Below are 10,942 nucleotides of genomic sequence, written 5' to 3'. Positions count from 1 at the left end.
TGTGTGTGTGTGTGTGTGTGTGTGTGTGTGTGTGTGTGTGTGTGTGTAGCCTGGGTGCGTCACCGTCACTGGGAATGTAGACGAGTCTGACTCAGTGGGAACATCCGGCATGAAAGGAAGAGAGAGCACAGTGGCATTTCCAAGCAGGATGGGAACTATGGGTGGTGGAGACTGGCCGTGGGGTCAGGGTTGCTGCTCCAAGGCCTGGAAAGAGGCTAAGCGTGGTGGGGAGGGGGGAGGGGAGGGGAGACAGGAAGGGGTAGTTCAAGGGGAGCAGAGGTTGGACCTCTGACTGCCTGGGCTGGTCTGGGTAGGAGAGAGGGCAGCAGGGCTTTCTGCTCTGGAGACAGAAGGGGACAAGTCATGCATGGAATTAGAGAAATAGGTCTGGTCAATCAGGGATGAGGGGAAATGCAGGGACTTCCGACCTGCCCTTCAGGGCCTGGAGGTTGGGCATCTGTTACTACTGAACCAGACCCCAGGTGCTCCTGATACGGAGAGACCACCCCTGCTCCCAGAGGCACTAAGGGTGGGATTGCCAGGCAAGCTGCTCCCCTGGGCAGAGGCAGCGGCCTCAGATGCACCGGGAAGATCTGGGGAGAGACTTTCCCAGGAAACGTTGCTTCCTTTCTCGGGATCAGAGAGGCTGAAAGGGCCATCCCTGGAGAGCAAGGCCAGGAAAGGCCCAAGTTAGGAGCCAAGGAGGAAGGCTGTTGGCCAGCCCTGAGCTGTGGCAGCGTAGACCCTGAGGGATGCTCCCCACACCAAGGGGTGACCTGGACAGCTGAGCGTCCCAGGAGTAACTGTACTTGAAAATACAGGGAAGGGCTTCCCCGGTGGTGCAGTGGTTAAGAATCTGCCTGCTAATGCAGGGGACACGGGTTCGAGCCTTGGTCCGGCAAGATCCCCCATGCTGCGGAGCAACTAAGCCTGTGCGCCACAACTACTGAGCCTGAGCTCTAGAGCCCGCGAGCCACGACTACTGAAGCCCGTGTACCTAGAGCCCGTGTTCCGCGACAAAAGAAGCCACCGCAATGAGAAGTCTGTGCACCGCAAAGAAGAGTAGCCCCCGCTCACCACCAACTAGAGAAAGCCGCGCGCAGCAACAAAGAGCCAACACAGCCAAAAATAAAAAATAGGTGAAATAAATAAATATTAAAAAAAAAATATATATATATAAAGAAAATACAGGGAAGACAATGTTGAACCTAAAGGAATGAATGACAAATGGTGTTATTTTAGGTATGTGGTAGTACTTGGTGGCCTAGGGGAGGGGAGCTTCTTAATCCCTTCGAATTACTTAAACCAGAATTGATGGGGAGAGTGAGGGGACAGGGGATGCTCATTTGAGTTGGGCCCCTTGGACCAGGGAGCACAATGGGCTGGGCTATAGGTCTTTCTCTACTAATGAGAGGGCCAGAGGGCTACTTGGCTGCCCATCTGTCTGCAGGCAGGCCCAGGCTGGGGTCCCACTGGAGCATAGGGCCCCCTGTGTAGACTCAACCCTCCAGGGAGAAGTCCCTGCCAGTCTGTCTGGGGATGCCGGGGCAGGGCAGGGAGAGGTGCTGGGCAGGGCCAGCTGGCTGCCGGGGCCCTGATCCTCGCCCTCTGAGGGTGGATGGTGAGGGCGGTGGCCACTGCGTTCCTGGCCGGGAGCCCAGAGGAGTCTTTTGTAATCACAACATGATCTCGTGTGCTGGGCGGTGAAGCCGGCAGGGAGAGGCCAGCAGAGGCCCGGCTCCGGTGGCTCCAGCTTCCCTCCTGCTCTGGCTCCCCCAGGGCTGCTCTGGAAATCTCTCGGTGCCTGCTGTTGCCATGCGCTCGGCTGTGAGTGGCACCTTGCCTTTGGCGGGGGGCTTCTTGGGGCTGGGACATCAGGCGGCCACACTCTGGGGGCAGCTGGGGGCAGCTGGGCCTGGGAGGAAGAGGGCCGTGCCTATGCCGGTGGGGGGCTGGGCAGGGGCATCAGCCACGACGGGGTCCCTGCAGCCAGAGAAGGAGGGACTCGGGGATCTCGGAGCTGAGGCACAGTGTGCCCCGGGGTGGCTCCCCGGCTGGGCCTGCCCTCGGAGCTGGCTCTTTCCTGCCCCGACTGACAGTCGGCAGCTCAGGGCCTGGAGAGGCCAGGCCCGTGGGAGTGGCTCTTTCCCACAGGCTGGGCACAGTTTTGGGGTGTGGGGTCCAGGGCCTGGGAGCCGAGGACAGAGGAGGGGCCTCTCTTTTCACCATGGTTCTTGGCCTGGGAGCAAAACAGCACCCCCCTCGACCTCCTGAATACCCTGGCAACTTCCCAGTCACGGCAGGTTCCGCTGCCAGAGCCATTTATAACTCCCATTCCAGGCTCTGCTCTGCAGTGGAGCTCCCAGGAGAGCTGGGGGGAGGGGCAGCCACTGCTGGGAGCTGCAGGCCTGGGTATGAGGCCCCGGCCTGAGCCTCAGAGGTGGCAGGAAGATGGGCACAGAGGCCAGCGGGGTGGGGCTGGGGGGCCTTCCATGGGCCATCTCCCCACGTGACCCTCGCTCTGGGTCTGGAGTCTGCTCCTTGGGTGGTAAGAGTATGGTAGAGTGGGCGAATGTGAAAGTCGAGGAGCTGGTAAGGGATGGGCCCAGCAGTCAGGAGCTTGGGCCCCCTGGCCTCTGCAGGGGCCTCATGGGGCCGAGTCCCCAATGAGCAGGCAGGAGGAGAAGGATGCAGAGCTGGACAGGAGGATCGTTGCCCTTCGCAAGAAGAACCAGGCCTTACTGCGCAGGTACCAGGTGAGTGGGCTGTGATGGGCCGGGAGGACTGACTGGGTTGGCACTCCCTGTCCGATCTGCAGACCCTGAATAGTTGTCTCTCCCTGCAGGCTCTGGGCCTGGGACCAGGGTTAGGTTGGGTGCGTTCCATCTCAGGGGCTCTGTGAGGGTCCTGGGGACTCTGTGATGTAGTGCCTCTGCCCCCTGGTGTCCCACTGGTGTCTCTCTGTGTAGGCCTGTCGACATCTGTGTCTCTGTGCACTTGGGGGGCCATGGCCTGTGCTGACCCCGGGCCCTCCCACAGGAGATCCAGGAAGACCGTCGGCAGGCGGAGCAGGCGGGCATGGCTGGGACCACGCCGGAGCTCCTCCGTCCTGACGGCCTCACTGTCACCATCAGCCAGGTTCCTGGAGTAAGACCCACCCGGCAGACAGGGTGGGGTGGCAAGGAGGTGGAGGCCCAGCCCGTGCCAGGGGAGCACAGCTGCCCCCGCTCCTCTGCTTCTCCCGCTTACATTCTGGGGCATACCTACCAGCTCCCAACCTCATGCAGCCCAGGCCACTGCTGGCCCCCATACCCAAAGAGCCACAGCTGAAAGGTGACCAGATAGAAGCCTCTTCATGCCCTTTTCCAGCCCCAGAGCTCTGCACCCGTACCCCCAAGCACAGGCCGCTCGTAAACCCCAAACCCCAGGGGCACAGAGACGTTGGGGCTGAATGCCAGGAACAGCGTCTGGGGGACAGAGCCTCATTGTCTGAGTGCTTTGGATTTCCCAGCTCAGAGATGATGGGCCACTGTGGAGTCTTGGGCCCCTGGGTGGCCCCAGGCCCGGATAACCTAATGCCACTGGTATGTGAACGCCTCGCAGCGTCAGCTCCTCTGTGGGCATTCCAGGGAGGGCCAGGGCTGGAACCCAGCCTGGGGAACCACCCAAAGGGCCCAAGCCCCAGCTTCTGTCCAGTGCTGTCTATGTGGCGTGACGGCACGGCCCCTCATTCTGCAGGGGAAGCGGGTGGTCAGCCGGAACTGGGCAAGGAGCGCCCTTGGACCTGGAGCAGCCAATGAGATGCTTGAGGATGAGGAGGCAGAGGCCCACGCGGGCGCCTTCCGCTTGGGGGAGCGGGTGGAGCTGGCTGTGATCATGGAAAACAAAGCCGAGGTGAGCAGTGCTGGTGGGGGGAGCCGGGCGCCAGGGAGGCAGCCTCTTCTTCTCTGGCTCTGCCACACTGCCCATCCGCACCTTCCCCAGGCCAAGCGGATCGTAAGTGAGAAGCCCACCAGAGCAAGGAGCCAGGGGGCAGAAGGGTCACCTGGAGGGGGCTTGGGCCGGAGCTCCTCCCTGCAGATGGCCATCGGCTCAGATCCTGCCCGGAAGGTAGCTCTTCAAGAGGGGCTGGGGACATGAATGTGGTGGTTCCCTTTCGGGGGAGGCATAGAAGCTGAGTCACATATGTCCCCCTTTGCGAGGACGTGGCCCAGGCAGGACCTGCAAGAATTTCCCACTCCTTCCTTTCTCTGGCCAGTCTCCACGTTGGGTGGGTCTTGCAATGAGAGACAGTGTAAGCCAGAGGTGTGACCTAGCCCCTTACCCTACCTGGACATCTGGTAGCAAGCTGGGGGGGGGGGGGTCTGGAGGTCTGTCGGGAGGGTGTAAGAGACTGGCCATGTGCCAGGTGTGACCTCTAGGTGGCAGCAGCCCCTAGTCTTGGCTCTCGCTCACAGCCGCTGGGTGCCTCTCCACCCTGCCTGCACCTGACCACACACCCCAGCGACAACTCTGTGGATAGATACTGTTATTATCCCCATTTTACAGATGAGGAAATGACACAGCTCTCTTAAGTAACTTGCCCCAAAGACACCGCTAACGCGTGGACGGAAACCGTGCCTATAGCAAACAGCATGTTAGAGATGGAATGGATCTAATTTTTTTGGTGGGGCGACCTCAAGGCCTTGAGACAGGAAGGGGTTAGTAGATTCTGGATCCCCTTTCCAAGCTCAGGGCTCTTTCTGTTTCGACCCCATGGTGCTTTGTGTCTTCTCCCTGCAGGGTGTCCGGGAGCCCCAGAGTCCAGGCCTGGTCCCTGGCCCAGCTCCCCGCCGGCCAGTGGGGGGGCCCCCGGAGGTGGGCTGGGACTACGCCCAGTGGAAGCAGGAGCGAGAGCAGATCGACCTGGCCCGCCTGGCGTGGCACAGAGACGCACAGGGTGACTGGCGCCGCCCGTGGGACCTGGACAAGGCCAAGCCCACGTGGGTGGCAGGGCTGGGCCTCCTGCTGGGTCGACATGCTTGTGGGGCTGAGTCGGGCTAACTGTGGGTATCTCTTGGAGGGCTGCTGGGACCCTCCCCAGGGTGGTGAGGCTCTGTCTGACCCTCTGTTCGCACCCTGGGCTCAGGGCTGTGTGTGGGCACTGCGTTTCCCACCTTTCTTGGGCCCACCCTCTCCATGCTGTCCTTGGTTCCGTGGCTGGGCTTGGGGCTGGGACTGGGGCAGGAGGTGTCAGCCCACCAGCAGCCTTGTAGCCTCTGTGCTCCCTGCCAGCAGCCCACCTGACTCCCTCTCTCTGCAACGCAGGCCGCAGGACTCCAGCAAGCCTTGGGAAGAGGGCCCGGCCAGGGTGGGCAGCACGAGGGGTGAGCCAACACCCACCCTTCCTGGATTTTTTCACCCCTTGCCTCCCGCTTCCTCTCTGTTCCCTGTCTCTTGGTTTGCCACTTATTTTCAGAGCTGGAAGGAAGCATGGAAGGACATCTTCCTTCCTCTCCCTCCCTATCAGAGGAGGGCACCACTCCCCATCCTCCGAACCCACAGCCCCTGTCCTGGATTCTGACCCCAGAAGGTCTGGGGAGAAGGGCTCACCAGGAAGTCAGCGCTGGAGTCCTTTTGAGGTGTTGGTCCCTTGTGGGCGGCAGCTGCCCCTCGCCTGTTATTGGAACAGAACTCTGCGTCGCTGGCCCCTCATTTTACACACAAGGGCGCTTGAGGCTGGAGAGGCTCTGCCGGTCACCTAGTCAGGAGTGACACAGCGAGCACAGGGACGCAGCTCCCCTGACCCCCAGGCCAGGGCTCTTTTTTGGGAGCCAGAACACTCACAGCTGGCGGCTTCCTGGTCCCGAAAGAACTGATGTTCCTGCTTTGGGTCTTTTGTGACGCCCACCCTTTCCCCATTTCCTTTTTCCACTTAGGCCCCAGGGGCCACCGAAAGCTACAGCCCCCACCATTTCCCCCTGATGGCAAAGGTGAGTTGGGACAGGAGGAGGAGCAGGTCCCACGGGCTGGTGGAGGAGCTGGGCTGCTATGGACCTCTTCTCTCTTGATGTGTGGACCATCTCTTGCAGGCGGTACTACTCGGGGTGGGCAAGCCAGCAGACCTTTGGTGGCGCTGGCCACGCACAGCAAAGCTCGGGGGACAGAGAGGCTGACTGGCAGGGCCCGCAGGTAACATGTGGCAGGGAGCAAAATCGAGGGAGGCATCAGGGCTCCCTGATTTCCTGGCCCTCCCCTGCCCCTGGGAGGTCAGGCCCAGCACTGGCCCAGGTGCCTGCTCCAGCCCCCGGGGCCTCTGCCTCTTGGCTGACTGCTGCCTTGTGGCAGGTTAATGAGATGCGGGGAGAGGCCATCAGCAAAGGCAGCAGCAGCAGCGAGAGCCTGGTGTCCAGGGAGGCTGGTGGTAATTACAGCAGTTACCTCCCCTGGGAAGTCAGGCGCGCCTTTCCCAGGCAGCGCAGGCCAGGACACGCACGGAGTCCCCACAGAACTCAAGGTGCTGCAGGCTTGGCCATAAACAGCAGTTGGGGACTTGCAACGGGGCTACGGTGGGCGGTGTTCAGAGGAAGTGGCTGGGTTTGGGGAGGAAGGTTGGGCTGGAAGGGAAGCATCCTGGAGCCTCGTTCTGGCTCTGAGGTTCCTCTGAGACCCTTGGGCTCTCGCTCCTCCCTGGAGGACATGGGCTGCTGGCTATGGAGCAGGTGACGTGAAGTGGGATGGGTAGTAGTGGGGCCTGCCATGTTCTGTGTTTCTGCAGGTGGGAAATGAAGGGAGGCAAGGAGGAGCTGGAGAGCCAGGAGGTGGGTACTTGGGCCTAGGATGGGGCGGGCTAGGGGCATGAGCCCTGAATTCACCAACCAGCAGAGCCGACCTCTTGTTGTCAGGGAAGCCCAAGCACCAGAAGGACTCCAGATGAGAAGGAACATGCGCAAACTCCGAGCAGGATGGAGCCGGGCGGACCCATGAGTGTCCCAGCAACCAGCCCAGCTCCAGCATCAGCATCACCAGAGGAGCCAAAAGGGGAGTCAGGAGCTTCGACAGCCAGTCCTGAGCCTGGCTCTCCACGAAACACGGACTTGCTTCCCCTTGACCTCTCTCTAGGATGTGCCAGTAGCCCTGGGCCTGGGGAGAGCACGTGTGCGCTCAGTCCAAGGCCTGGGACCCAGGAGAGCCCTGTGTCCTGGCTGGAGGGTCACGAGCAGCCCCTGGGGTGGACCGAGCCCCAGGCTGAGCCAGAAGCCCAGACTTGTTCTGGGCCCCCAAAAGAAGCAGGGCCCCTGGAACCCAGAGAAGACAGGCCTGGCAAGGCTGGGGCCCAGCAGGTCCTGGCACCTCGAAGCAGACCCCCCAGAGGAGGCAGCCAAAGGGCAAGGGGAGCAGGAGGTATGAGGCGCAGGACAGGGGGTCCTGCCCCTGCAAGAAGATGCTGAGCAAAGCTCTCGGGGGCAGGGGGCCGGGCTGGGGAGGGGAGGAGGGAAGACACCGTCAAAAATCTTTGAGCTCTGGGCACGCGCTGGCTGGCGGCTGTGGCAGCCTGGCCGAGCAGTTTGGCAGACTCTCCGGTGGAGTGACACTGTGAAGGCAACGAACCAACCCCTGCACCCCACGGGCACCCCCCCCCCCCGTGCACGTGTGTGCTCTCACCTGCAGGTAGAGCCCCTGGCGTATCCCCACCCCACACCTGGTCTGTGAGGCTGGCAAGCCCTGCCCCAAGCCTACTGCTGCCCAGGCCACAAGCTCCCTGACCGTGGCGAGATGACAAGGCTTGGAAGCACTCAGCACCTGGCTCTCCTGGCTCCCATCACCCCCAGGGCCTGGCCTGCCTCTCCGGCTGCCGGCTCCTGGCTCCTCAGGTACAGACAGCCTCAGCAGCTGGCATGGCCAGCCCAGGCTCGGGCCCTTTCCTACACCCCTGCCTCGCACCCAGGTGAATCACAGTCCAACACTCACAGGATGGCCAACCTGGGGATCTCACAATCAGCTGGCGGCCTCCTGCCTTTCTCTGGGCCTCAGCCTCCTGGAAGAGGAGGCTGAGGCCCAGAGAAAGGGAGGCCACAGCCAGCAGGGACAGAGCTGGGGACAGAAGAGTAGAGCTCAGGTCTCTGTGAAAGGAAGGGTCTCTGGAGAGTCTCTGAAATGGGGCGGTGCGGGGGGAGGAAGGAGGGGCCAGCTTCCTCTCCCCACAGCAGGCGCAGAAGCCCGCCGTCAGGGACCTCGTCCCCCACCCCCAGGTCAGACATGGAGTGCGCCCTGAACGGGGGCAGAGGGAGCCTGCCACCCAGGGCCATTTCCTGCCATCTCCAGCTTCCTCCTCCCACCGCCTCCCTGCCCAGTGTCATGCCAGAGCAAGGTCTCAGGCAGTGACCCAAGAGGCAGAGAAACAGCGACTCCAGCTAAGTATGACATCAGGACTTGTCTTTCCTACTTAGTCTCCTTTCCCGTCCCTCCCCTGAGGCCCACGTCTCCGCACAAGCTGTGGCTTCCTCTCAATTCAACAAACATTTCCTGAGCACCCACTACCAGCAATGCAGCTGGTGGGCGACGGTGACTTTGCCAGCAAGAGGGAGGGAAGAAACCCCTGCATCTGGCAGACCCAGGCTGCGCAGCAGGAGCCGTCCTTGGCTGTAGGTGCCCGACAGGGGCTGGGGATGGTAGTAGGAGCCCAGAGGGAACCATCCCGCCGCTGCTCGCAAAGGCAGGCACGTCTCCCTTTCTCATCGTGTGTACCCTTTGCCCCCAGTCCCCTGCTAGGATCTCCCCACGTGGCTCGGCCACGGCTGTTCCTCTCTGCTGAGGGTCCTGGGCCTCACCAGCCTCTCTGGGCTCTCTAGGGAGTGCCCGGATCATCCCCAGCATCTCTCCACGGTCAGTGAGGCCTAAACTGTGGCTCAACTGTGTGAAGGCTGGGCTTCCTCACTGGCTCTTGCTCCGCTCTCCACCCCCTCTATTGAGGAAGCATGAGGAGGGGGTGTCTTTTTGGCAGATCAGATTGTTTAGAGCAGTGCCTCTCCTACATTAAGGTGCAGAGTAATGCAGATTCTAACTCGGGAGGTTTGGGCTGGGCCCGGGAACTTGCATTTCTACTAGGCTCCGAGTGCCGCCTCTGCTGCTGCTTCCTGGACCACAGTGTGAGAGTAAGGGTTTGGACTAGAGTGTATGGAGGGCTAGGGGCAAGGACAGACTCTAGACTCTAAGGGCTGGCCGCTGGCTCTGTAGGGGATGGAGGCAGGCTGCCCCTGCCCGGTGGGGGCTTCCTGGCCTCAGAGTTGGGTGGGACACTGGCGCACTGGGTAGATGCTTGAGAGTGGGTGGTGTCAACTTCCTGTAGTGGGGAGTGAGAAAGCTGGTTGGGAACGGGATGAGGTGAAGGGGGTTGGAAGAGGTGAGGACTGATCAGAGGAATTTTGGAAAGGCTTGGGAACATTCTGTGCCTGAGGGAAGAAGACCCCTGTGAGATATGAAAAGGCAAGGGTGAAAGAGTCCAAGCTCAAGCTTTCCTTTTGCCTTCCAGTCACATGTGCGTGGCTTTGGAACATGGCACTGGCTCTGCAACTCACGACTCCCAAAGGATGGAGCTGGGGTAGAGCAGGTTCGGGCAGCCTCGAATTCAGATGTCTCCCAAATAATTGTGATCCACAATTTGAATTCTAAGATTCACAAACTTCCCCCAGCCCCCAGTGCCCCCAAGTGTACAGATGTGCCTTCATTAAAGGGTCTGTGCCAAGGCATGTTTGACTATGGGATGGGGATGTAGAACTTGGGCAGAGCTCTGGTTGAGGCCTCACAGCAAGACCTAAGCAGGAGAGGAAGCTGGACAAAAGGGCTATGGAGAAATAGGGCTTCTCTCCCTTCTGGATGTTAGGAGAAAGGGATGTCATGGGAATGAGTCACTAGGGCTTGGAGAGAATGGAGTCTGGCACAGGACGTCTTCACTGCAGGAGGACTGTAGTGCAAGGCAAGCGTCACCGAACTTTTCTCAAAAAAGGGGAGCCCTTCTTCAGGAGCAATGAACCAGCAGCTCTGGGGGCCACCCCTCCTGCTCTAGGATGGAACCAGCTAAGGAACAGGAGGGAAGCGTAGACATCCCTCCACAAAGCTCGGGACCATGGAAGGCTGCTCTGTTTCCTTCTGGCTCCTTTGGTTAAAGGCCTGGCTGAGAGCCGTCTTCTTGGATTCCCTGCTCCTCTCCAACCAACAGACAAGACTGCTCCTCAAAGGTGGGAAGTTCTTCATGGGACACGGCTTCAGGAGCCCAGGCACAGAGCTGGAGGAACTGACAAGGGAGAGTGCAGTGGGTAGTAGGGAGCCAGCAGGGAGATGACAGCTTTACCTAAGGCCTCAAAACAAGGAGGGCAGAAGAGGTGGAAAGCATCTCTGTCCTGGCCCATATCCCCTTACAGGGGGGAGCAGCAGACCACATTGTGTAACCACATTGTGTGATAGGCAGCATGGTTGAGGGGAACAAACATGGGCCTTGGAATCTGAGAGACTGAATCCGAATCCTAGGTCTGCCACCTGCTAGCTGGATGACTCTGGTCAATTTTAACATCTAAAAGCCTCAGTTTTCTTGCCTGCAAAATGGAGCTAGTAATACCTATGATGAAGGGTTGTTAAGAAGAAGATGAGAATATGCAAAATATACCTGGCACACCATAGGCACTCTATTCACAGGAGCACACAGAAGGCACTCAGTAAATATCTGTCAAATAAATAAAGTAGCTATTTGTTGTGATCTCTGTCTACTTGGTTTTCCATTTTTTCCATCGTCTTCTCTTTTAGTCTCATGGTCACTGGAGTCAATACACTCTCAGGGAAACAGGGATGGATTGTCCTAGCCTTCTAGGACAGTGAGCTGCTTTTAATCCCCCGGGGTAGTCTGGTTGAGTTAAAAGCATCATGAAGTGACTCTGCTCTTACAGGGAATGTTCTCTGCCCTCATCCA

At 59.9% G+C, this 10,942-nt stretch overlaps 1 protein-coding gene across 12 annotated transcripts; it reads left to right on the top strand.

Annotated features, from left to right (window-relative positions):
* Positions 1 to 1,695: 1,695 nt before the first annotated feature.
* On the top strand, positions 1,696 to 10,732 carry CCDC9B (coiled-coil domain containing 9B). 12 transcript variants are annotated; one of them, XM_027083883.1, is made up of 12 exons: positions 1,696 to 1,827; positions 2,643 to 2,756; positions 3,040 to 3,138; positions 3,739 to 3,894; positions 3,985 to 4,110; positions 4,783 to 4,982; positions 5,308 to 5,366; positions 5,919 to 5,972; positions 6,072 to 6,171; positions 6,328 to 6,496; positions 6,758 to 6,800; positions 6,865 to 10,732. In XM_027083883.1, the coding sequence occupies exons 1-12, from the start codon at positions 1,816 to 1,818 to the stop codon at positions 7,428 to 7,430; spliced, it is 1,698 nt and encodes a 565-aa protein (XP_026939684.1). In that variant the 5' UTR covers positions 1,696 to 1,815; the 3' UTR covers positions 7,431 to 10,732. The 12 variants fall into 12 exon arrangements, 11 of the variants coding, with proteins under 11 accessions (XP_026939684.1, XP_026939683.1, XP_026939687.1 ...); XM_027083882.1 differs by having other exon boundaries at positions 3,040 to 3,147; XR_003428180.1 differs by lacking the exon at positions 1,696 to 1,827 and having other exon boundaries at positions 2,970 to 3,584; positions 6,865 to 9,134; positions 9,512 to 10,732.
* Positions 10,733 to 10,942: the final 210 nt, after the last annotated feature.

Source organism: Aethalodelphis obliquidens, unplaced genomic scaffold, assembly GCF_003676395.1.
Source record: "Aethalodelphis obliquidens isolate GAN/ISIS:26980383/991018 unplaced genomic scaffold, ASM367639v1 scaffold51, whole genome shotgun sequence".
NCBI classification, from domain to species: Eukaryota; Metazoa; Chordata; class Mammalia; order Artiodactyla; family Delphinidae; genus Aethalodelphis; species Aethalodelphis obliquidens.
This window is presented reverse-complemented; position numbering and strand designations above follow the sequence as displayed.